The 23,317-nt window shown below is 50.4% G+C and overlaps 1 protein-coding gene across 1 annotated transcript; it reads left to right on the top strand.

Moving 5' to 3' along the window:
• The first annotated feature begins 592 nt into the window (after positions 1 to 592).
• On the top strand, positions 593 to 10,255 carry Alox15b (arachidonate 15-lipoxygenase type B). The gene is made up of 14 exons (XM_087910479.1): positions 593 to 820; positions 907 to 1,129; positions 1,397 to 1,478; positions 4,258 to 4,380; positions 4,570 to 4,673; positions 5,853 to 6,025; positions 6,232 to 6,378; positions 6,476 to 6,679; positions 7,506 to 7,592; positions 7,719 to 7,888; positions 8,068 to 8,189; positions 8,290 to 8,390; positions 8,469 to 8,639; positions 9,074 to 10,255. Exons 1-14 carry the CDS (start codon positions 674 to 676, stop codon positions 9,251 to 9,253), a joined length of 2,034 nt encoding a protein of 677 aa, XP_087766605.1. The 5' UTR covers positions 593 to 673; the 3' UTR covers positions 9,254 to 10,255.
• Positions 10,256 to 23,317: the final 13,062 nt, after the last annotated feature.

Raw genomic sequence — 23,317 nt, forward strand, 5'->3', positions numbered from 1 at the left:
CTCCAATTAGTGCTGCCCACACACGCGTACCCTCGGTTCACCTGTCACCTCCTCTGGGTCTCTGAGGCCTTTTCTCTCCATCCCAATGTGCCAGGCTCTCTTATCAGCAATGTCTGATGGGTTTCCCCAGCGTTCATTATCGTCTAAATTTCTAATGCGTGCTGCATTTGAGTGTTTCTCCCCCTTGTACTTGACTTTAATAAGCATCCAGGCAAAGGATGCTTGAGTCTTGCCTGAATCTGTGTCGGCAGCATCCAACAGTCCTGGCACAGTGATGGCTCTCAAAAGAAGGAATGCATGTAGCCGAAGAAGAGTTATAGGGACAGGGGGAGTGGGTCCCGCACATACATTCAAACCTAAGCCGGCTCATAAATAAATTCAATAGCTGTACTCCACAACCCACTTCCATCTCGAGCTTGCCCTGGGGACCCGAGTCACTCCCCTGTACCAAGTGACACTCATTGTCACTCCAGATTTCAGCCTCTCAACGCAGCTCCTCCCTGCCCTAATTCTGGTGGTGCTGTTGCTGGTTGGCAATGAAACCAAAAAGGAATTCAGCGGCAGCAAACACGTTTCCCCTTAACCTGGCATGGTGGGCGGGGCATGCCTGAGGTAGAGTCACCCAGCCTGGTAGTCGTTCACCTTGCAGTGGAGAGTCTGACTGGTTAGGAGTATGACTAAATTCAGGGTGAGAGTATCCACCGGAGAGGCCTTTGGGGCTGGCACCTGGGACAAGGTGTCTGTCAGCATCGTGGGAACCCAGGGAGAGAGCCCTTTAGTGCCTTTGGACCATCTGGGCAAGGAGTTCACTGCCGGAGCTGTGAGTGTTTGGGGGAGCGGGCAGTGGCGATGGTGAAGGAGGGGGCCGGAGGGACCACCCTCGGCACACTAAACAGCCCTTCCTAGGAAGAGGACTTCGAGGTGACGCTCCCCCAGGATGTCGGCGCTGTGCTGATGCTGCGCGTACACAAGGCACCCCCGAAGCTGCCTCTCCCGCTTGGGTCCCTCCGACCTGACGCCTGGTTCTGCCGCTGGTTCCAGCTAGAGTGGCTTCCCGGGGCTGCACTCCGCTTCCCGTGCTATCAGTGGCTGGAAGGCGAGGGGGACCTGGTGCTGCGAGAGGGAGCAGGTGAGGAGGCCAAAGAACTGACTGGGGCTGCTGCAGGGGCAAAGCAGTATGGAGGAGGCTAAGGTTGGGACTGGAGAGGCGAACTGGTGTGAACACCAGGAAGGGGCAGAGGGGGGAAGGGGGAGGGGAACTACCCAGGTGGCAGCAGCCTGCTGCTGAGAAACGCACCCGGGGTGAGGGGACCAGTGGGTGGGCGATAATAGAAGCGGGAACGTTTGGAGCCAGAGGTCAGGTGAGTATCATTTCAATCCACGTCCCCACCCACAGCCAAGGTCTCCCAGGAAGACCACCACCCTGCGCTCCAGCACCAGCGTCAAGAGGAGCTGAAGGCCAGGAAGGAGATGTACAGGTGAGGAGGGAGCTAGCCATTCTTACAGGAGGACTCACTTAGGGGATGGGAAGTCGCCAGAACAAGGACTAATAACATTGAGCCTACACCCCAGGCCCAGCAGCGTTAGCAACAGTGGGTACCTGCGACTTGCAGACCCTCTGACTCTAAACTTGTGGTTGAGCCGGGAAACTCTTACCAAGCCTTTCGGGTGACTCTGGCACCCACTCAACCTTGAAAACTACCACTCTATTAGCCGTGCCCTGTGGCTTACTCCTTGTCCACCTTCCTTTGAGGCTGTTGTTTTGTTTCTCTCTTTCTCTAGTATGTTGGGTGCTTGCATTCTCTCATAAACACAGGCGGAACTCCAGGCATCTCCTGGGGAACTCGGAACACGTCCCTAGAAATGAGACACCGCCCAGATGGGGGTGCTTTCTCTATTGTCTGCTCAGTGCTAAGAGTTAGAGGGGAGAAGAGCTTCCTAAATGCTGTGCTCCGAGAAGGTGGGAATTGCAAAGGAATGAGGGGCTCCTAAGAAGGAAAGTTCGCAACTGTACTCGGGTGGACATTCTCAAAAGAGCTTGGTGCTCCTAATCTTGGCTACTTTCCAAGTCCTGGGCTGCTTGCTTTTGCCCCAGGTCTCTGGAGACCAAGCAAGCACGGGCTCATTTGTGTCCTGGTGAGTCTACGTTTGTCATGAAAGCCATGACAGTAAATCTCACAGCGACACCCAGGCGGAGGAGGGCAGATATTGAAATCTACTTCATCCTTGATGATGCAGAGTTAGGGAAATCATTTAATCTCTTTGATCTTTATTTTCTTTTTATTTGGGTTGTTAGGAAAACAAATGAGAATCAGTTAAGAACACAGCTAATAAAACCTGGGAGTGTAATTCTGTATTCGGTTTGTCCTTCAGCAAAGCATTTATTATAAAAAGAAAAACTAGGGCTGGGGGTACAGCTCAGTTGGTAGAGCGCTTGCCTAAACAAGAAACCTCGAATTTGATCACCAACACCACAGAAAGCAGATATGGTGACATTTGTAAGATGGAGCAGGAGCATCAGAAGTTCAAGGTCACCCCTAGCTGTATTGTGAACACAAGGCTTGGTGTATATGAGACCCTGCCACCCTTCCCGAAAACAAAAACAAAACAAAAAGCCACTCGGCACAAAAACTCTAAACTCTGAGTAAAAGTGTGCGGTTGGTATTATTCCTGAGTCTGGTCTCTCTGTCTGAATCCTTAATATTATAAATAAAGTGAAGTTTCAACCCCCAGCATTACCTCGCCTGGGTGCCAGCTAGAGAAGGCAGGCTCTCAGCCGACCTCATACCTACTGAGACCCCAGATGAATCAAGTACAGGATTGTTTGAGACAGAGTTTGGCCACCATCTGGTGGCAGTATATTTTAACTGCAAACTGTCCTTTGATGTCAGAAGCTCAATCTAAAAGCTTTTTCATTATTAAACTGTTTGGTTTTGATAGTGGATTAAGCCCACATGCTTTGTGTTCTAAGTAAGTACACATTCATGATTTATATTCCCAGCCCTTTTAATCTTTTTATTTTTATTTATTTTTTAAAAGATTATGCCTGGTAGTGGTGGTACATGCCTTTAATCCCAGCACTTGGGAGGCAGAGGCAGGCAGATCACTGAGTTCGAGGCCAGCCTGGTCTGTAGAGTGAGTTCCGTGACATCCAAGGCTACACAGAGAAACCCTGTCTCAAACCCCCCTGCCGAATTGTAATTACATTTTTCTTACAAGTGTATGTCTATGTGTGCACAATATACGATATTTATATGGAGATCAAAAGGTGACTTGCAGAGATTGGCTCTCTCCTGCCATGTGGGACCTAGAGATTGACCCCAGGTTGCTAGATTGACAGGAAACAGCAATTTTTTAATAATATCTATTTTTATTTTTTTTATTGGGGATTGAACCTAGGGCTTTGTGCATGCTAGGCAAGCGCTCTGCTGCTGAAGGGTGTCCCCAGCCCTGTGAAAACTTCTATATGTAGAGAAAGGGCCTCCCTACATTGGCTTCAATTCCCACAAGCTATTTTCTGAACAATCCCAAAAGCTTGTTCAGCTTGTTGGGACAGAATGTTATTATTCCACCGAAAGGTCTCTGGTTGTGGTTTGCATGCCTTAAAGACCTTAGGCCAGAGCGGAGTAAACCAATAGCTCCCCAAGCTGTGGAAGCTGAGCTGGAGAGCCTCTATATGGGATGTCTGCCAAAGCAACTGACTCCTTGGGGCTAACCCAGCTCAGGACCTCATCCCTTCCCAAGCTGCATCTCCGTTAGGCTTCGGGTACTTCAAACAGATTACAAGCAGATTACAAGTCAGCAGAACTCGGGGTACTTGCTGAAGTATGAACAGGGAAAATAGCCACCTATCAGGCCATGAACTGAGGTGATTCCCTCCCATTTCCGGATGCTTTCTCCTCCTCTCTCCTCAGCTCTCCCTCCATCCTTGTCTCTCTCCCTCCTTCCCCTGCTTTCCTGATTCCCAGCTCCCAGCATTCACATCCTATAATCCAGATACTTAAGACATCTCTCCATCCATTTGGCTCAACTCCAACCTCAAATTCCTTAAAGGGGACTCTAATTGGCTCAGAAGTCTCCTGTGGGGACATGTGGCTTACCTAAAGCCCAGTGAACATGGGGGAAGGGTCTTAGGAAGGTCCCTGTCAGCAGAATGAGGCTAGCTGTGCCCCCCACCCCGGGACAGGACTCTTCTGTTTCCATCCAAGGGCTCCCCACAATGCCTTTGGCTGATCAACTGCCTGTCACCTACTCCAGCTGGAAGACTTACGCTGAAGGCTGGCCTCGCTGCCTCGACCACGCGACTGTGAAAGACTTGGACCTCAACATCAAGTACTCCGCGGTCAAGAGTGCCAGATTCTACTTTAAAGTTCATTCTGCGTGAGGATGCCACAGTGTTCATTGTCCCCACCTCTATATCCTCTCTTCTATTCAGTTCCCTTCCTCAGAATAGATACAGTTCACTCAGCCCTGCTCAAGGCATAGCCTTGCGGGCACTGACCACATCAGGCAGACAGGGGAGGGTCTCCCGGAGCCCTGTGCCTTCTCACACTTCACATGTCCCATCAGGTTTACAGAGATGAAAATCAAAGGGTTCGTGGACCGCACAGGACTCTGGAGGAGTCTGAGGGAGATGAGAAGGATGTTTAACTTCCACAAGACTCCTGCGGCAGGTGAGGCCCTGGGCCAGGATCTGGACCTCTTTCTGGGACACCAATTCCCATCACTACCAGGAGGCTCATAATGAACGACCACTTCACCTCGTGACTTTAGACAATCTCCTTGTCCTTCCTACTAGACCTTAACATTCCCCCAGAGACAAAAGAAGTGGTAGGCAGAGGGGACCTGACTTAATCCAACAGCTGTCCAGATAACTGTGTCTATGGACACAGGACTCACGGCGAAGTCAGGCTGCAGTTACTAATAAGACTTAAACCACATCATTAGTGTTCCTTGGAAGATTTACTTATTGGCTTCAGAAATGGGTAAAGGAGGAACCCACCCTAGCTTTCAGGGTGCCCTAGAAAGCTCTCATGGGGGTTAGGTGGGTATTAACTCTGAGGGTGAGGCGTAGGGCGGAGAGTGCTCCAGGGCCGGAGGACAGAGAGATGAAGGCCCTGAAGATGGAAGAATAGGACACCCATAAGAGGAAGAAGTGGCTGAGTCCCGTGTGGACTGAGCAAGGGAAGGAAAGTCAGGGAGAAGAAGTTGTGCCCATGCTTCTGTGGACTGCGGCGGGCTGGATGCTCTCCTAGGCACAACGCGAGGCTAGCGACTGGCGGGAGCTGGGGAACAGCGTGACTGGATGTGCACCCCTGGGTGGGTTGGCAGCCTGAGGACAAGCACAGAGATTGGCCATGGGGCTCCAGCTGAGGTCAGCAGGGGGTGGTGGCTTCATCATCACACACGGATGTGGCTGCGTAGCAGTGAAGTGGACAGAAGGACCAAGAGACACCAAGGATGGAGAGTTCATAGGACTTAGCAGGAAGAAAAGAAGGTTGCTTCCTACGGAGTTTCTGGGCTCTGCTATGGACAGTCAAATAGATATACCATGCCATTCCTTGGGATGCCAGGAAGTGGGTGGAGGCTGAGCTGGAGGAAGAACCCACACTTGGGGTGCATTTGAACCTAGTGAGTCACCCGGGATGGGATCGGGGAGGTGACATGATGACGGGCTGAGACTAAGATTTGATCTTTAGTGAACAGGCAGTAACCGAAGCCAAGGGATCAGGAGGCCACTGCAAGGAAGGAAGAGGTCCCCAGGATGGACAAGAGGGATTTCATCATTCAAGGAAGGAGAAAACCCGTGTGAGCTGTGGTGACTAGTCCCCATGTCCCCCACCCTCCTGCAGAGTATGTGTTCGCGCACTGGCAGGAAGACGCCTTCTTTGCCTCCCAGTTCCTAAATGGCCTCAACCCGGTCCTGATCCGCCGCTGTCACAGCCTCCCAAAGAACTTTCCAGTCACTGATGAAATGGTGGCCCCAGTGCTGGGCCCTGGGACCAGTCTGCAGGCTGAACTGGAGGTGGGCATAGACTGCAAGCTCTGCCAACCTACACGAGTTCCTTCGCTCTCATCCCCCTATTAGAGACAGAGGGGACAACTATGTGTTACCTGACAAGAACAGCCTCCCTCAGAATACACTCCCCTGGCAATCGTGGCTCCTCTTCTTTCTGCCTGCCCCCTCCTTTAGAAAGCCGGGTACAGTCATGGCTCCCCTTTCTCCTGCAGAAGGGCTCCCTGTTCTTGGTGGATCATGGCATCCTTTCTGGAGTCCAAACCAATGTCGTCAACGGAAAGCCTCAGTTCTCTGCAGCCCCAATGACCCTGCTATACCAGCGCTCAGGGTCTGGGCCTCTGCTCCCGCTCGCCATCCAGGTCTGTAAGAAGGCAGGAAATGGGGGGTGGGGAGGGTCCCACTGAGTGATTGACAGACACTAACACTGCCTTCCTCCCCGCTGGCCCTACCCACCAGCTCAAACAGACCCCCGGACCTGACAACCCCATCTTCCTGCCCAGCGATGACAAGTGGGACTGGCTACTGGCCAAGACTTGGGTGCGCAACGCCGAGTTTTCTGTCCACGAGGCCCTCACGCATCTGCTGCATGCGCACCTGCTGCCTGAAGTCTTTGCCCTGGCCACGCTGCGGCAGCTGCCCCACTGCCACCCTCTCTTCAAGGTCAGTGGCTCAACAAGTCGGCCCACACCAGGCGTGATGCGCATGCCTTTAATCCTAGCACTTAGAGAGCTGAGGCAGGAGGATCTCTATGAGTTTGGGACCTGCCTGGTCGATATAGCAGAATGTCAGGACAGCCAAGACTACTACATGGAGAGATCCTATTACAAAACAAGGTGGCTCCATCCATAGCCCAGCCTGCAACCAAGTCTGTGGAGCCCTGGGCTTTCTCCTGTACCCTGCAGTGTCTCTTCCTCGTGGTTTTTCCTCAGGTGGTCTTACCCTTCCAGGCTTGGATGCAGGACTCCCACTCTGACTGAAAAACACAGAGTAGGGTCTACAGCCGGGGCCTAGGAGGATATCTAAGCTGAAATCAGAAAGTGTAAGCAGCCACGGACCAGGAAGCCCTGACCTTCTCGGAGATGTCTTAACTTGATGAAAGAAACAAATGTATCCTGTGAAGGCTCCACAGGCCCTGCTCTATGCTCTTCAGTCGGACTGCAGCTCCCAGCACCTGGTTCCCAGACATAGGCGAAGGGGGACAACTCCACATTGCCAGGCCCCAGCCCTGCCCCAGGGATAGGAAATCCCAGGAAGTTTCCAAGGTCCTCATTGGACAAAAAGATCTGATGTTCAGAGGGACAAAAAGGCCTGTCTGAGGACAGAGGACAAGATGCTGTGGGACCTTGCGCCCATATCTGGGCGGGGAGTACCGTCACAAACGACAGCTCCTGGCCTTGCTTGGTCTTTCTGTGCTACTCACAGGGTGGGTGCATTTGTGGGGGTAGGTCTGGGCTTCCCCAACTTTGCCGTCTCCTGCCCCTTGCAGCTGCTGATTCCCCACATTCGGTACACACTACACATCAACACGCTTGCCCGCAAGCTGCTCATTGCCCCTGGGCAGGTGGTGGACAGGGTAAGCAACGCCTTTGGCGGGAGGAAATTCTTCAGTTGGAAGAATCTGGAGTTCTGGGGTGGGAGTGTCTCTGCTTGCCCCTGCTTTTGAAGCAAGGTTCTGATACGCAGGAGTTCTTTCCCTTAGTCCACAGGCCTCGGCATTGGAGGATTCTCCGAGCTGATAAAAAGAAACATGGAGCAGTTGAACTATTCTGTCCTATGCTTCCCTGAAGATATCCGAGCCCGAGACGTGGAGGACATCCCGGGCTACTATTACCGGGATGATGGGATGCAGATCTGGGGGGCGGTAAAGAGGTGAGGGAACCATCCCCAGGAAGCCACAGGGGCAGGGGAGGCAGGTAGACTAGGCGGGAGATGGGATCCCCTGGAGAGGTTTACCGTGAGAAGGGCTGGCATGCATGACACTGGACAAGGAAGCTTCTCGGCGTGGGTCGAGTTTGGAGCCAGTGACTGAATCCAGCTGCACCTTGCAGCTTTGTCTCTGAGATAGTCAGCATCTACTATCCCAGTGATGTGTCTGTGCGAGAGGACGAAGAGCTGCAGGCCTGGGTGCGGGAGATCTTCTCTGAGGGCTTCCTCAGCCGAGAAAGCTCAGGTACTGGGACCTCAACCCTTGGGCCCAGCCCCACCCTCTGGCCTCTCTGTGAGGTCCTAAGATCCCCAGCAGCCCCCACCCCAGCCCAGCTTTCCCACAGGTATGCCCTCCTTGTTGGATACCCAAGAAGCCCTGGTCCAGTATGTCACGATGGTGATATTCACCTGTTCAGCCAAGCACACAGCTGTCAGTGCAGGCCAGGTAAGGGAAGGTCCGGGCGAAAGGCATGGCCATGGAAGGGCCAGAGTCTTGTTCTCATTTTGTCCTCTCTGCCTTCAGTTTGACTCCTGTGTTTGGATGCCCAACCTGCCACCTACCATGCAGCTACCGCCACCTACTTCCAAAGGCCAGGCTCGGCCTGAGAGTTTCATAGCCACTCTCCCGCCAGTCAATGCCACATGTGACGTCATCATTGCCCTCTGGATGCTAAGCAAGGATCCCGGAGACGGAGTAAGTGTGGAGGTAGGGGGCAGGGCAGGTCAGGCTGGATAGGGAGTATGTGTTGTTTACCCTCCCGGGGTAAACATTGAGCCCCCACCACACTTGCACCTCACTAGAAGGGAAGACGACAGGTGACCCTTGGCCATCTCACAGTAAGGGTCAAGTGTCCAAACCAGATGACAAAATCTGAGAGTCACTACACTCTCAGCAGCGACAGTAACATGGCACTAATGTTCCTTTAAATATTCAGATTAAATGGTCAAAGAACTTACAGATCACTGTCATTGGGGAAAATGTTTAGGAAAGGGATAGGGAGAGGCTCAACCAAAGAGCGTGCAAGGTGACTGGGTCGGGGACAAGCTGTGGCTATAGGCAGCTCAGGTGGGTTTCAGCTGCTCAGAAGGTGGGGACCTCAACGGCTCGACCCTGTGATTGGTCCCCAGAGGCCTCTTGGCCACTATCCAGATGAACACTTCACAGAGGATGCCCCACGGCGAAGTATGGCTGCCTTCCAGAGACAGCTGATCCAGATCTCTAAGGGTATTGCGGAGCGGAACCGAGGCCTGGCACTGCCCTATACCTACCTGGACCCTCCTCTCATTGAGAACAGCGTCTCTATCTAAAATCCTGGAGAAGAGGGTTCCATGCCACCTACAGACCCCTTGACCATATCACTCCAAGCGGAGTGTCACCCAGAGAAAAGTGTCTTTCAAAATGTACGGGTCCCCACAGCCAGGCCCCATCTAACTCACCTGTGAACACATCTACACAACTAATAAAACCAAGGCAGACAAGTCTAAACTCCTCAGAAGACAGGACCTCACAGGACAGGGATACTGAAATGTTTGGAGACACCGAGGTTCAGCTCTGATAAAGGGCTTTGTGAGTTTGCTTTGCTTGCGTCCCATTAGCTATGAACTGTCACACAAGCATAGAATCCTGTCCTACTGCCCACAGTCAGTGAGACCTCACAGTCAACACCTCGGACAGGCTTCTCAACAAAACAGGAAGCAGCCCAAACAAAACCTATCAAGAGATCCATTGTCACCTACAGGCTGGCCTTAAAAATGAATAGAACACTGAGAAGGGGTTACCAAGAGGTAGATTGTCACCTACAGGCTCACCTTGAATAGAACACTGAGAAGGGGTTATTGGAGGTCAGGCGCAAAGAGAAGGATGGGCTGAACACAAGGCTCTGTGGTTAAGAGCACTGACTGCTCTTCCAGAGGACCAGGATGGCTCATAACTGTGTGTAATTACAATTCCATGGAATCAAACACCCTTTTCTGGCCACCAGGCATGCAGGCATAATGTCCATATACATAAAAATTAGGTTTGGGGTTTTTGTTCTTAAAAGAGGAGGGAAGACTACCAGGGCCATTTCTAGCCCACCACTTCTCCAAGCCTCCCCCAAAATGAACTGGAAAGCAGGTCCCGTTTCCAGAGAATTAGGAATATGAACAGACCTCTAATGCTTTGCCCTCGAAATTCCATCTTCATTCTGGATTCCCAATATTTCATGCACACTCTCTGGTTCTGGTTGTTTGTTTGTTTGCCTTTTTTGTTGTTTTTTTTTTCTGGCTCAGACTCTGAACATTATAAAGTAACAAATGAGTCACTTTGAAGTCACCTGACTTTCATCTCTTATGTTACAGGCATCAAAGTTTTGGGTCTTCGGTTTCATACAATTTTATGAAACAGTACTCAAAATGTAACATTTACACTTGGGCTGGGTGGTCTAGGGGTTAAGAGCACTTGCTGCTCTTCCAGAAAACCCAGGTTCACTTGGTTCAGTTCCCAGCACCCATGTCAGGGGGAACCACCTGTAACTCCAGCTCCAGAGGAGCTGATGCCCTCTTCTGGCCTTGACAGGCATAGTACTCCTGTACACATACATAAATTATATATACATGCATATACATATGTATATATATAAATGTATTATAATATTTATATGTGTACACTATTTACATAAACCCAGTCATTGCATCCAGTAGACCCAGCTTCAGAAAGGGTCGTGTGCTCTACCAGACAGCCTTAAATTATTCCTTCTCCATTGATAACCCTTTGCCAAGAGTTATTTAGAGTTATGCCTCTTTCATACCATTTTAGTTTCTGTCGATAAGCAAGTCCTGGGGGCAGGAGAGATGGCTCCGTGGTTAAGAGGGTGTGCTGCTTCTCCAGAGTTTGGTTCCCAGCATCCACATCAAGTGGCTCACATCTGCCTGCAACCCTAGCACCAAGCATATTCGATCTCTGGCTTCCACGGGCACTTGGACTCACACGAACATACCAGTGTGCAGACACACATCCCTACACGTGCTTATAAAAAGTAAAAATCAAACCTTTAAAAATAAATGAACAATTCCTGATTACTTAAGCCAAGCTGTGGGGAGGGGAGGTGGAGCGGGGAGGAAACTAAGTGGCTTTGAGTGTGAAGCAGTTAAACCCTGCAGTTTCAGGTAAGGATAGAAATTCAGCAAGCAGCTGGGGGCACAAAAGTCGAAGCACACTCTCCTTGGCCTTGCAGTGGGAAGAGGGAAGCTCCTGTTGACTTCTTCCTTTCCTGTATTTGCCTCAGGATTCCAAGTTCTTAAAGGGGGATGTTTTGCCAACCTTGAGTGCCAGAAACCCAAGATGAGGTTGCGCACACTAAGAACTGTGAGATCATCCCAAAATTTCCCAGCCTTGGGTTAGGTTGGGGCCGTGTGACTGAGTCTGGCCAATGGACTATGAGAGGAAGAAATCCAGGTTGCTTCCAAGAGTAGCAGTTTCAAGCTGAGGCACCCCCCTGCTATTTTGGATCCGAGGCTGCTTTGCAGGCATGTTGCGTGAATTCCAACTTTACCTCTGTCACCATAAGCTTGGGAGGCATGGTGGTCAGTACGGCAATAATTTTCAATCCTTCTAGTGAGTTTCTTAAAGGTGGAAACTAGAGCTTATTCGATTTTAGATGTCATAGGCCCAGAAACATTCAACCACTGTTTGATGATGATGATGATGATGATGATGATGATGATGATGATGATGATGATGATAAATAAATAATTGGATGGATAGCTGGTAAAGACGAATAGTCTCAGGGCTGAGGTTCAAAGAGAACACTGAGATTGTCCCTTTGGGTAAGATATTTGTTAGGAGAATTCTTAATGGCTTGGACAGACAGTCACAAGGTGGGGGCTCTGAGGAGAGTTCAAGCCCCATGCCATCAACAGCAAGATGGGGACTTTGATGAAAACACTGTCCCATGGGGCAGAGTGAGGGTCCCTTCTTACAGGCCTCAGGAGGAAGGGAGGGGTTTTATGCAGCCTGGCCGTCTGTGATTCCTGTCCCATGGGGCAGAGTGAGGGTCCCTTCTTACAGGCCTCAGGAGGAAGGGAGGGGTTTTACGCAGCCAGGCTGTCTGTGATTCCTGAGGCAATGGGGTGGGGGGATTTCCAGGTAGGGATGCACAACACTGAGCACAGGAAGCGAGGAGGAGGGACACATCCGGTTGAGGTGTACTCACGAAATGAGAAGGGGGGAAGGGGATGTATCACCACTGCCACCAACAGCCCTCGGATATCCCAGGGAGTCCGGCAACCTGAGTTCTGTAAGTTTCCTTGGAGAAGTGAGACTGAAAGTACTTGCCATTCTCTGGAATCTGGAACCCTGGCTCTTTCCTGACTCATGGACAGGCTCTTACGAGGGGCTTGCCTTTCCTCTGTAGCAGCTGTCAGAAAGAGGCTGCAGGTGGGCGTGGCCACAACCTCCCATACCCTCAAACCTAACCTGGGCACATGGATGAACTTGTGAGCTGGGGCGCTACTGTGCTCCAATTATAAATAAAGAGATTGTTTTGATGTTTGTCTTTTAAGTGTGTGTGTGTGTGTGTGTGTGTGTGTGTGTGTGTGTGTGTGTGCGTGTGTGTGTGCATTTCAAGACACAGTTTCTCTGTGTTGCCCTGGCTATCCTGGAACTCACAGCGATCCACCGTCTCTCTGCCTCCGAGTGCTGGGATTAAAGGTGTGTGCCACCACTACCTTTAACTTATAATAAAATTATATATTTTAATCATGTGTATATGAGTATGTTGTTTGTACACCTAAGTGCAGTGCCCAAAGAAACCAGAAGAGGGCATCAGGTCCTCAGGAGCTGGAGTTACAGTGTTGGCTTGTAGCCACCAGACATAGGTTCTATAGAAGAGAGCAAGTGCCATCACTCTAGCCCCTCAGCATATGTCTTTTGGGGTAAATTATCATCTATGAGAAGGAAAGAATCCAGTGCATCTTGGCTGTAGGAATCCAGGCAGGCAGCGTCCACACAAGCTTGAAGAAGCCACCGATGCCTTCAGTGCAGGCCCTGTGAGGCTGTGGGCCCTGTTATAATAGCAGTGGAGGAATTTTAAAAAACAAAACAAAACAGAAAAGGCTGGCTTTGTCCCAACTGTCTTCAAAAACAACTCATTTTGGAGGACACATAGCTTTGCAATACATTAGTAGGCTCCCACTAGCTTGCTGTGGAGAAGACCTTTGCCATGTGTGCTAGGTAGACTCGAGCTTGGGGCATCAGAGAAGGGGACTGGCAACTGAGAAGATGCTCCCATCAAACTGGCCTGTAGGCAAGTCTGTGTGCATTTTCTTGCTTAGGAACTGATGTGGGAGGGCCCAGTCCACTCCCGGTGGCATCATCCCTAGGCAGATGGTCCTGGATGGTACAAGAAATGCAGTTGAGAGGCTAGAGAGTTGGCTAAGAGGTTAGAAGTACTTTTTGCATTTGAAAATGCCTGGGGTCTGAGTCCTAGCACCCAGGTGGTGGCTCACGCCTTTCTGTAACTCTAGGCCCAGGGGATTCAACATCCTATTCTGACCTCAGCAGGCACGAGTCACACATGTGGTGCACAAACATACATGCAGGGAAGAAACACATACAAATGAATCTTTTGAAGGGCAAGCTGATTTGGGCCTGGAGAATAAGCTTTCTCCCTGGTCTCTTCGTCGGTCCTGGCCTCTGAGTTCCTGCCTGAGCTCCTGTCCTGGCTTCCCTCAGTGAGGGACTGTAATGTGGAAGTGTGAGATGACAACCACTTTCCTTCCTGAGCTGCTTTTTAGTGTTTCATTGTTCACAGCAACAGGAAGCAAATGAGGACGTCATGGTAATTGTTGACTAAACTGTCTTTCAGGGGCCCGTAGCCACTTCAGCTGCTGGTAGTGAAACTTTATTGGGCTCTTTATTTACATCTGCTCAGGGGGTGACTGGAACAGGTGAGACAGGTTAGCATCCCTGCCTTCATACTGTGTGTGTCTTCTTTGTTGTCTTAACCTACACTCAGATTCCAGTCAATGCTGAGTATACACACAATGATCATTTGAGAAATGTTTGCCCAAGGTGAATTCGGGCGAAGCTTGACCTAGCTCTGTCTTATCCCTCTCTTCCCAGGTCAAGGCTGACAAAGCATCCCATCGATCAGCTGCCAAGACAGGAAACAAGAAACCGCAGGAAGGAGCAAAATGAGATGGTACCCAAGTTCCCGGGAGATCAGCACCTAGCTCCAGGAAGTACGAGAATATTCCTCAACTTTATTAGGCTTTTCTCTCACATCATTCCTCACTCCATGGCCATGAGACAATTTCTCTGCAGTTCAGAGTCCGGTTTGTTCTTTAGATTTATTTTTTTCTCTTATTTACACGTATATGCCACAGCTGTGCTTGCTTAGCAGACCAGAGGGGTGCCAGGTCCTCTGGAACTGCAGCTATCGGCAGTGGTGAGCCTCCTGTGTGCTGGGAACTGAACTCAGGTCCTCTGAAGGAATACTATGTGCTCTTAACCACGGAGCCATCTATCTCTCCAGAGTCTGTCTGGAAGAAAAGTTTCCATGTCTCCATTCTTTGGTCATTCAAAAAAGTCTTTCTTTTCTCATTTTTTTCTTAGACATTGATTTCTCCATGGTATAAATTTCTGGACCTGAGTTCAGTCACACTAAATCGCTTATAAACACACACAACACAACACAGATACTCCTTGGGCTCTTGGCCATGGGAGAAAAGAAGGTTGTTACAGCTAACATTTGCCCAAGGAAATGATGAGTTAACTTTTCAAATTAGTGAGCCCACGGGAATAAAGCTATTCTAAAGAGACTGGTGCCCTCCTTTTGACTGTCAGACAATTGAAATAATGGTACCAAAGAAATTTCTGATTCCCCAGGAATCTCACACTGGGAGAAGGAAAGGGCTGGAAACTTGGTGCAGCCAGAAGAGGAACTTGTCTACCAGGAAGAGACTGCACACAGTCTGACAGCTTTATCAGACCACCTTGCAAGAAAGACGGAGCTGAGACAATGAAGGTGAGAAGGACCACTGGACCAGGACTGCGCAGGTATGTTGCTCCTTGCCCTCCGTTTAAACCTGAACCTCGTCAGAACGCCAAAGATGGACTTGGAGCAGCGCTCGCCCCATTCATTCATTCTCTTCCCAACGTGCCACAGTGGAGATGTAAATCACCCCCTCCCTGAGATCATTTACTTCATTGTATAAGACAGGGTCTCTCTATGTAGCCCTGGCTGTCCGACACTTACTGTGTAGACCAGTGTCTGCCCCCAGAGGGCTGGACTTAAAGGCATGCGCATGCACCACCACACCCAACTCTTTCTGGGGCTTTTAAGCAGTACTACAGAACAAACTAGGACATGCTAAGTGTGGGAAATGGGTCAGGGATCTCTCTCTCTCTCTCTCTCTCATACACACACACACACACACACACACACACACACACACACGACCATACACTCCAAAGTATTTCAGCAAGGGCACAAGTGAGCAAGCGCTCCCAGCGGGGTCTCACCAGCCTCTTATCTCTAAGGCAACGGGAATTTTTGTACCCACACTGAATGCCAGGGTATGGCCTGCCTCCTATTCCTACATGGCTGGCTAACTTAACACAGTGATTGATCAAGGGGAACGCAGCTTTCGAGCGCAGCGTGCAGTCTTGAACACATATTTTGGCTTCAGGAAAATGCTGTCTCGGGAGGATTTTCATGGTGGCGTTTTTACTGTTTTCTTTCATTGTGGCGCGACTCTCTTCTTAACTGTTCACAGAAAATCCAGTCTGTTTCTTTCACATTCCCCACACCGAGCAAGCGCTTTTGCAGTTTAGCTCTTCCCTGGCCCAATAGATCTCTCTCCCCGTTTTTAAAAAATATTTCTTTTCTGTTTAATTGGGGACAGGAGACCAGGCCCAACTTTTTGAGACTTCCAGGACTTCAGCTCTCTAGTAATAGTGAACAGAAAAGGAAGACTCATCCACAAGTTTCTCGAATCAGGAAGTCTGCCAAGGGGGGTGGTTGGGTGCAGAAGCCAATCATACGTTCCTTGCCTCCCCAGGAGGCAGTGGGTGCAACACTGAGGAAAAAGGGTCAGGCTGGTGGGCACCATGTGGCCACACCTCCTCTGCTCTGCCCTGCTCCAGGAGAGAGGAGAGTGGGGGCGTGGAGGGGGGGGAGTTCTCACAGTATATGGACGCTTCTGGGTGAGGTATCGAGCCAGAGAGAATCGCTACAGTAGCTTGTCACCCTGACAGACTATGGCAGGCTGCCTGTCCTCTTTTTATCTCAGGCTCCACCGAACAGTTGCCTTGGCCACCGACCTTCAGCTGTGAGCAGGATGTGACACTTTCTGCAAGATGCTGAAAGGAAGCCCTCAGTTTATACGCTGAAGCGCTGAAGCGTGTCAACGCGCTAGGCCTGCAGTTCGGATCAGCGTGTTGCCTGAGAACACCAGCTGCCTCTGGATGGCACAGCAGCTGACAGGAGAACAAGAAATGGCTGAGGGAGGAAAAAGGGATATTTCCCTCATGAGGGGCAACAAAGTGTCATGTAAAACAGTGTGTGGAGGAAGCCTGGCGGCACGACCAGTAAAAGGAATTTACTGACACTTTGAGAGACGAAGAGAATCTGTTAAAGTGAGCAAGAGAGCAAAGGCAAGTTCCCGGGGAAGGGGCGGGGAAGGGGCGGGGGCGAGGGCGGGGGCGGGGCTGTGCCACGGCTGTGCTAAAGATTCTGCGAGGCTGGTTGGTTGATTAGCACTTCAGTGACAGGCAGGAGTTTAGGGGTTAAGAGTACTCCCTGTTACAAGTTCACTTCCAGGATGGGTAGCTCATGACTCTGGTTTCAGAGGATCTGACTCCCTCTTTTGACCTCTATGGAGTCATATCCTTAATTAAAAAAAAAAAAATCTTTTTAAAAATTTAAGAAAGGGAACTGGAGAGATGGCTCAGAGGTTAAGCACACTGACTGCTCTTCCAGAGGTCCTGAGTTCAATTCCCAGCAACCACATGGTGGCTCATAACCATTCGTAATGAGATCTGGTGTCCTCTTCTGGCACGGAGGTGTACATGCAGGGGGAACATTGTATATATAATAAATAAATCTTTAAAAAATTAAGAAAGGAATATTAAGTCTATGTCAGCAACCTTCACAGCAAATGTAGGAATCTTGTTTATCAAACAATGAGAAGCTTCAGCCAGACTCCAGAGTGGCAGGTTCCTTTCCCTGTCCATTCCCCCATAATTTCCCTCTCTCTATCCTGTCCTTAAGACCACTGAAGAACCTTCCCCAAACCCCCAAACTGACAAATTAAGAGGACAACTGCTTGTCGTGTTTGTGTGTGTGTGTGTGTGTGTGTATGTGTGTGTGTGTGTGTTTGCCTGTACCCCTTGTGTGTCTAGTGCTGGTGGAGGCCAGAGGAAGGTATCAGATCCCCTGGAACTGGAGTTACAGATAGTTGTGAACAACCATGTAGGTGGTACTGGGGATCAAACCCCTGACCTAGAGAAGAGCAGCCAGTGCTCTTATCTGCTGAGTCATCTCTCCAGCCCCTGCTTGTCCTTAGGACATCTGTTTTCTAGGGAAATATGGCATTGTTTATCTTTGCTGCTTATTATCAATAAAGACTTCAGACTCTGAAGCTCATGTAAGACAGGTCCTTTAGAAAGTCAAATGGGTTCTATTCAGTAAAACAGACAACATAGTTGTCTAGTGTCCAGCAAGGCAGTGATGATTAGTTGTGTTTGTAAACTCAATAATTTGATTGTTTGTTTTCTGCTTTTCTAGACAGGGTTTCTCGGTGTAGCCCTGGCTGTCCTGGAACTAGCTCTATCGAGGCTGGCCTCGAACTCAGAAATCCTCCTGCCTCTGCCTCCCGAGTGCTGGAATTAAAGGTGGGCTTTCTGATGCCATGCTGGGCTTTCTGATGCCATGCTGGGCTTTCTGATGCCATGCTGGGCTTTCTGATGAATTTCTTATTCCCCCAACGATTTGTTTGAGTCCCCCCACCCCACCCCAACTCCATCCCTGAAACTTTTCTTTTTTTTTTTTAAGGTTTATTTATTTATTATGTATACAGTGTTCTGTCTGCATGTACACCTGCAGGCCAGAAGAGGGCACCAGATCTCATTACAGATGGTTGTGAACCACCATGTGGTTGCTGGGAATTGAACTCAGGACCTCTGGAAGAGCAGTCAGTGCTCTCAACCTCTGAGCCACCTCTCCAGCCCCATACCTGAAACTTTTCATCTTCCTCTGTTGCTACCATATTTTTCAGACAGATTCAGGCTGAAGCTGGAACTCACAGATGGTGGTGCTGAATGGCCCCCGAAATCCCTGGGACCCTCCTGTCTCCACTCACAAGCACACACTGTATCAGGCTTTGGATGTGGGTCTGGGAATAGAAACTCAGGCCCTATACTTATATAGCAAGCACCTTGCCAACTGAGCCAACTCTTCAACTTGCGTTTATTTCTTTGAAAATTATTCTTTAATCAGTTGGAGGGAGGGATCCATGTGCCACCTAGATTGTGATCTAGAACCCTGTCTCTTCGGTATTCTTCTGTCAGCTTCCTTCCTGTCTTTGCGTCCCTCTACACCACCCTACCCTATCCACACACCATTTTCTACCCATGACCCCACACTTGAAAATGCCTGAGGCTTGGGACAGGGACAATAACTGGCAGGGAGTGACTCAGTGTCTGCTACTCCAAGTGGTTTACAGAGACTCCGCCTACCAGGCTGGGGGTTCATAAGATGGCGACAAAGAGAAGGCCCCAATTTGGGTGGCAGGGGAGCCAATCTGAGCCAGCTGGACAGGGATCACAGAGTATCCCTGAAGCAGAAAAGAAAGCCAGTCCTCCTTAGGCCCAGAGAGGCCAAGCCCAGAATGTCAAGGTGGCAGCCAGAAAGAGTTAAGGTTAGCTGAGGGCTTGGGGTTGCACTATAGATAATAGACGTCTCTTCAGATCCCACCCACAATCCCTCATGCCCTGGAGCGAGGGGAGGGTTTGGGAACGGGGCTGGCACAGCACCTTTGAATAGATACACCTCCGCAGGGCACAGAGTCGAAGTTAATTAAGTGCACAGGTTTCTCCAGAACCACCTGCCTTGTCACCCCAAATACTCTCAAGGCACCCACAATGTGAGTTCCATCCAGACCCAACCCTGCCTGGGCTCCTGAGACACTCACCTACACACCTGAACCACCAGCCATGGCCAAGTACCAGGTGGGTATGGCCACCAGCTCCTGCCAGGGCTTGGGTACCCAGGACAAAGGTGTCAGTAAGCCTCATGGGAACTGTAGGAGAGCCCCATCCTTCAGCTGCTGAACAACTGCGGAAAAGACTCAATCTGTGCGAGGAGAATGCAAGAGCCCCTGGGCCTACTTACCACAGCCCACCGTCCACTCTGTCATCTACTGCCCCCAGGAGGAGGACTTAGAGGTGACCCATCACCAGGAAGAACCATGAGGGGCTGTCATGTGTACGTGCACATAGGGCCCCTATCTCCAAGGGACAAGACCCCAAACTATCTCTGGTTCCAGCTGTAACCTCAGCTCTCCTATTAGGCTGCTGCTAGTGGTTTGAGGAAGAGGGGACTTGATGATGGGGAAAGGGGACAGATGAGGGGGGCAGGACCTGGGCCCTGGCTGAGAGGCAAAGCAGGCCAGAATTACCGTGGGTCTGTCTGACCACATAATTGAGGGTATGATGGGGAGCAGAAAGGGAGATACAGACAGGGGTGGGAAGTGATTTGGGGGTTTGGACAAGAGATGTTCAGTGGTTAAGAACACTGACTGCCCTTCCAGAGGAGTGGGGTTGAACTCTCAGCACCCACATGGCTGCTCACAAGTGTCTATAACATCAGTCCCGGGAATCCTCACCTCACAAGGACTCGGGGGACAGAGGGGAGTCGGAGAAGGTAAGGAGTGGATACAGCACCTCTCATTCTGTTCTTCCAAAAGTCATCTGACGGGGCAGCGACCCTGTACTCTGTGCCTACTGTAGCCCACGAGCTAACTAAAGGTGGCTGGAATATCGGTGAACTGTTTGGAATGCTGCAGGTCCCTAGAGTCCTCAGCCCATGCTCAGCCTGCTCAGTTCTCCAGAAATAAACAAACCCTCTTACAGTTGCCCTACAAAGTCAACAGAACCTGAGGTCTGGCCAAGAACAGCACCCCAAATATCCTGGCATACACCAGTTCAAGCTCCAGGTCCTGAAGCATGCCCTACCCAGCCAGACTCAGACCCTTTTCTCCATCTCTGCCCCTGGCTAGGTGAGTTTTCCCTGCAGCTGTTCCATGTCTGTCTGCAGAAATCAAGGAGAGTGACCCTGACTACACTTCCATCTCCTAAGAGGTGGACCAGAAGTCTCATATCCTTTTACTGGCCTGGGTTCTGCTATTGTTTGTACACTAACTGCTGAGGTGTGTGTGTGTGTGTGTGTGTGTATCCGTCCCTGGAGAGGCATGGATAAGATTCAGTGCACCTCTGCCTTCCCCATGTCCCAATGGCAGGTCTGCAATGGCAGGGAGAAAGCTGTGGCAGAGCCATGGGGTCCTTGGCTGCCAGCTGTGGGATGGAGAACTGGACAATCAGAATCAGAACATTCTAGTATCCCAAGATTTGTCTAGAACCACTACCAAGTCCCTTCCCACACCTGAAGAGAACCTCATTTCTGTCTGAAAAAGGCTCATTCTGTGTCCCCCAAGGTTTCTTGCTGGAGTTACTTTTTGGTGGAAAAAGCAGACTAAGGGAGTCTAGAGCATGCCTCATTAAAATGTCCTCCCTCATTGCTTGTCCAGGCATTGCATATTACAGGTTTTCAAAGGTATGGCCCAAACACAGTCTCACGATTCCACTTCTTCATGGTGACAGGTGTCACACACACTTCCTGTGGCACAAACTGTTCAGTGACATCACTGACCGCGCCAGCGCGGGCTGGAACCAAGAATCTCGGCGGAGGTGTCCAGGTAGAATGAATTCACAGAGCATGAGGTTGAGGTGGAATAGCTTTTTTATTGTTCTGCTGGGGCTAGCTTTTATACCATGGCACCAAATGAGGAGGGGGCTGCGAAGGGACTGTAACCTGACCCCAACAGGGATCAAGGAACGGTCACCATGCACTCAAAATTCCAGGAGCAGAGGGAATTTATTATGTTTTCTTTGCAGATAAGCACCTCAAATGGGGGCAGGGATATGTAACTCAGGGCTGCAGTTCCCACAACCACTCAGATGGAAAGGGATTCTGGCAGTCGGGAGCCAGAGAATACTGAGTGTTACAGCTCAGGGAGAAGAGTGTTCTGTCTGTCAGGAGCCAGGGAATACTGTTACAGCTCAGTTAGGAGGAGTGTTCTGGAAGTGGGAGCCAGGGAATACTGAGTGTTACAGCTCAGGTGGAGGAGAGTTCTGGAAGTTGGAAGCCAGAGAATACTGAGGCTAATTAACTTTCCCAAGGTTCCAGAGCTAGATCATGTGCTTAGCCTTGTGGCAGTAGCACCGAGTTAGACTTCTTCGGTTTCTGTCTGATGCTTTCCTGTCCCATCATCCCCGTTCACTCAGATACCTAGCCCAGATAGCCCCATCTTCCTGCCTAGTGACCAGCAGAACACTGGTTCCTCTCCAAGACCCGGGTGCATCACTCAGAGTTGCTGGTGCATGAGATGGTCACACATCTGCTCTGAACACAGTACCATGTAGCAGCTACCCATGTGCCACCCATCTTCACTGTAGGGAGGAGCCCTGTCCCCATGCCCAGAGCTGAAGAAGACTTAGGCATCTCCTGACATCTGGCTCCTGTTCTTGGGGGCTACTTCCCCCTTATTTCTGCTTCACCTTCCACATCGGCCCCCAGGGAAGTTCTGAGACAAGCTGAGGGCTCTCTTGCCTTTACAGGCCATGTCGCTGGGATGGGAGGACGTAGAGCCAGTCGCCAGAAGACAAGTGGCCTCTGCCTGTCCCTCCAGCTGTCTGAACTAGAGGTCCAGGATTTCTCCCACTACCACCACCAAACTGTTTGCTGCATATCTGAGCCCCCATAGATCGGCCCCTGTGGCCTAAGGGCTCTCAACAGCTCACTCTCTGCCACACCTGTTGAACTGTTTAAACCCGCCCCTGGATTCTCAGGATCTCACAGTCTCACTTTTATTTCCCAGCTACAGAACCCTTGGTGCACACACCTGTGTACACACAGAGGCCAGAGGAGGACATCAGACCCCCTCGGATCTGGAGTTACAAGCATTTGCGGGATGCCCAGCTTGTTACATTGGTACTGGATCCAGACTGCAGTCCACATTCCTCAGCAGGGCGAGCAATGTCACTGCTGAGCTCTCTCTCCAGCCCCTCCAGATGCTTTGTTTAGCTTGTTTTTGTCACATCGATCTATGAGTTGATAGTGTCTTACCCCGCTGGATTTATCTTCCTCTTTCCACCCTTTCTCCCCGTCAATGTTGATAAGTCATTTGACTAAAAAATAAAATAAAATAAACCTTGCCAGCCAATCCAAACACACCTGCAGGCCAACAGGGCCTGAGTTTGCACCCCCAGTGAGGAGCACAGTCTCCAGGTCACACTCCAAATAATCGTGTTTTCTCTCCAGGTTCCCTTTCCTCCTCTTGGGGCAGCTACCTCCACCCCTCTTCTCCGGGCAGCAGCAATGCCTTCTGACTGTTTAGCAGCGTGACCTCCAGAATCCCAGACTTGCTAAGTGGTGCTGTCTGGTCCCCAGCAACAGTGAGCGGGGACTCGGAGCTCCAGGCCTGGCCAGTTTGGTTTTTTTTTTAATTCATTTTATTTTATATGTATGTTTTGCTCACATATGTCTGTACACTTCATGTGTGCCTCGTGCCTGTGGAGGTCAGAAGGTGGCATCAAATCCCCTGGTACTGGAGTTCTGGATAATTATCAGCCACTGTGGGGCTTAACTGCTGAGCCATCTCTACAGCCCCCGGGAGGCTCTTCTATTAGGCTTTTCTGAGTCATGAACTTAAGCGAGACATCCATCTCTAGACAGCCCCCTGCTGTGTGACAAAATTTCCTGGGAGATGCAACACACAGACACACAGACATACGCACACATGCTCTCACCACATACCTAATCACACAGAAGGAGGCCCACGACAGACCAAAGAACAGAAACCACCAAAGTCAAAGTCCAACTTGGTAAACCAATGAGTTTTACTGGGATTACTTACAGGAGCAGAAGTGACTCAAAGACACTTTGTCACCAAAGCCCACTGCAGCATGGGTAAGAGCTCATAAAAATTGGGATCCTGAAACACACTGCACAGACTGCAGGCAGCTCCTCTGGTCTCTGCTGTTTCCACGTCGCCGGACTTACCTGAAAGGCCTCTTCCCAGTTTGGCTTCTCTGAGAGTGACTAACTGGCC

The sequence above is a fragment of the Myodes glareolus genome, chromosome 9 (genome assembly GCF_982192425.1).
Source record: "Myodes glareolus chromosome 9, mMyoGla1.1, whole genome shotgun sequence".
Classification (NCBI taxonomy): domain Eukaryota; kingdom Metazoa; phylum Chordata; class Mammalia; order Rodentia; family Cricetidae; genus Myodes; species Myodes glareolus.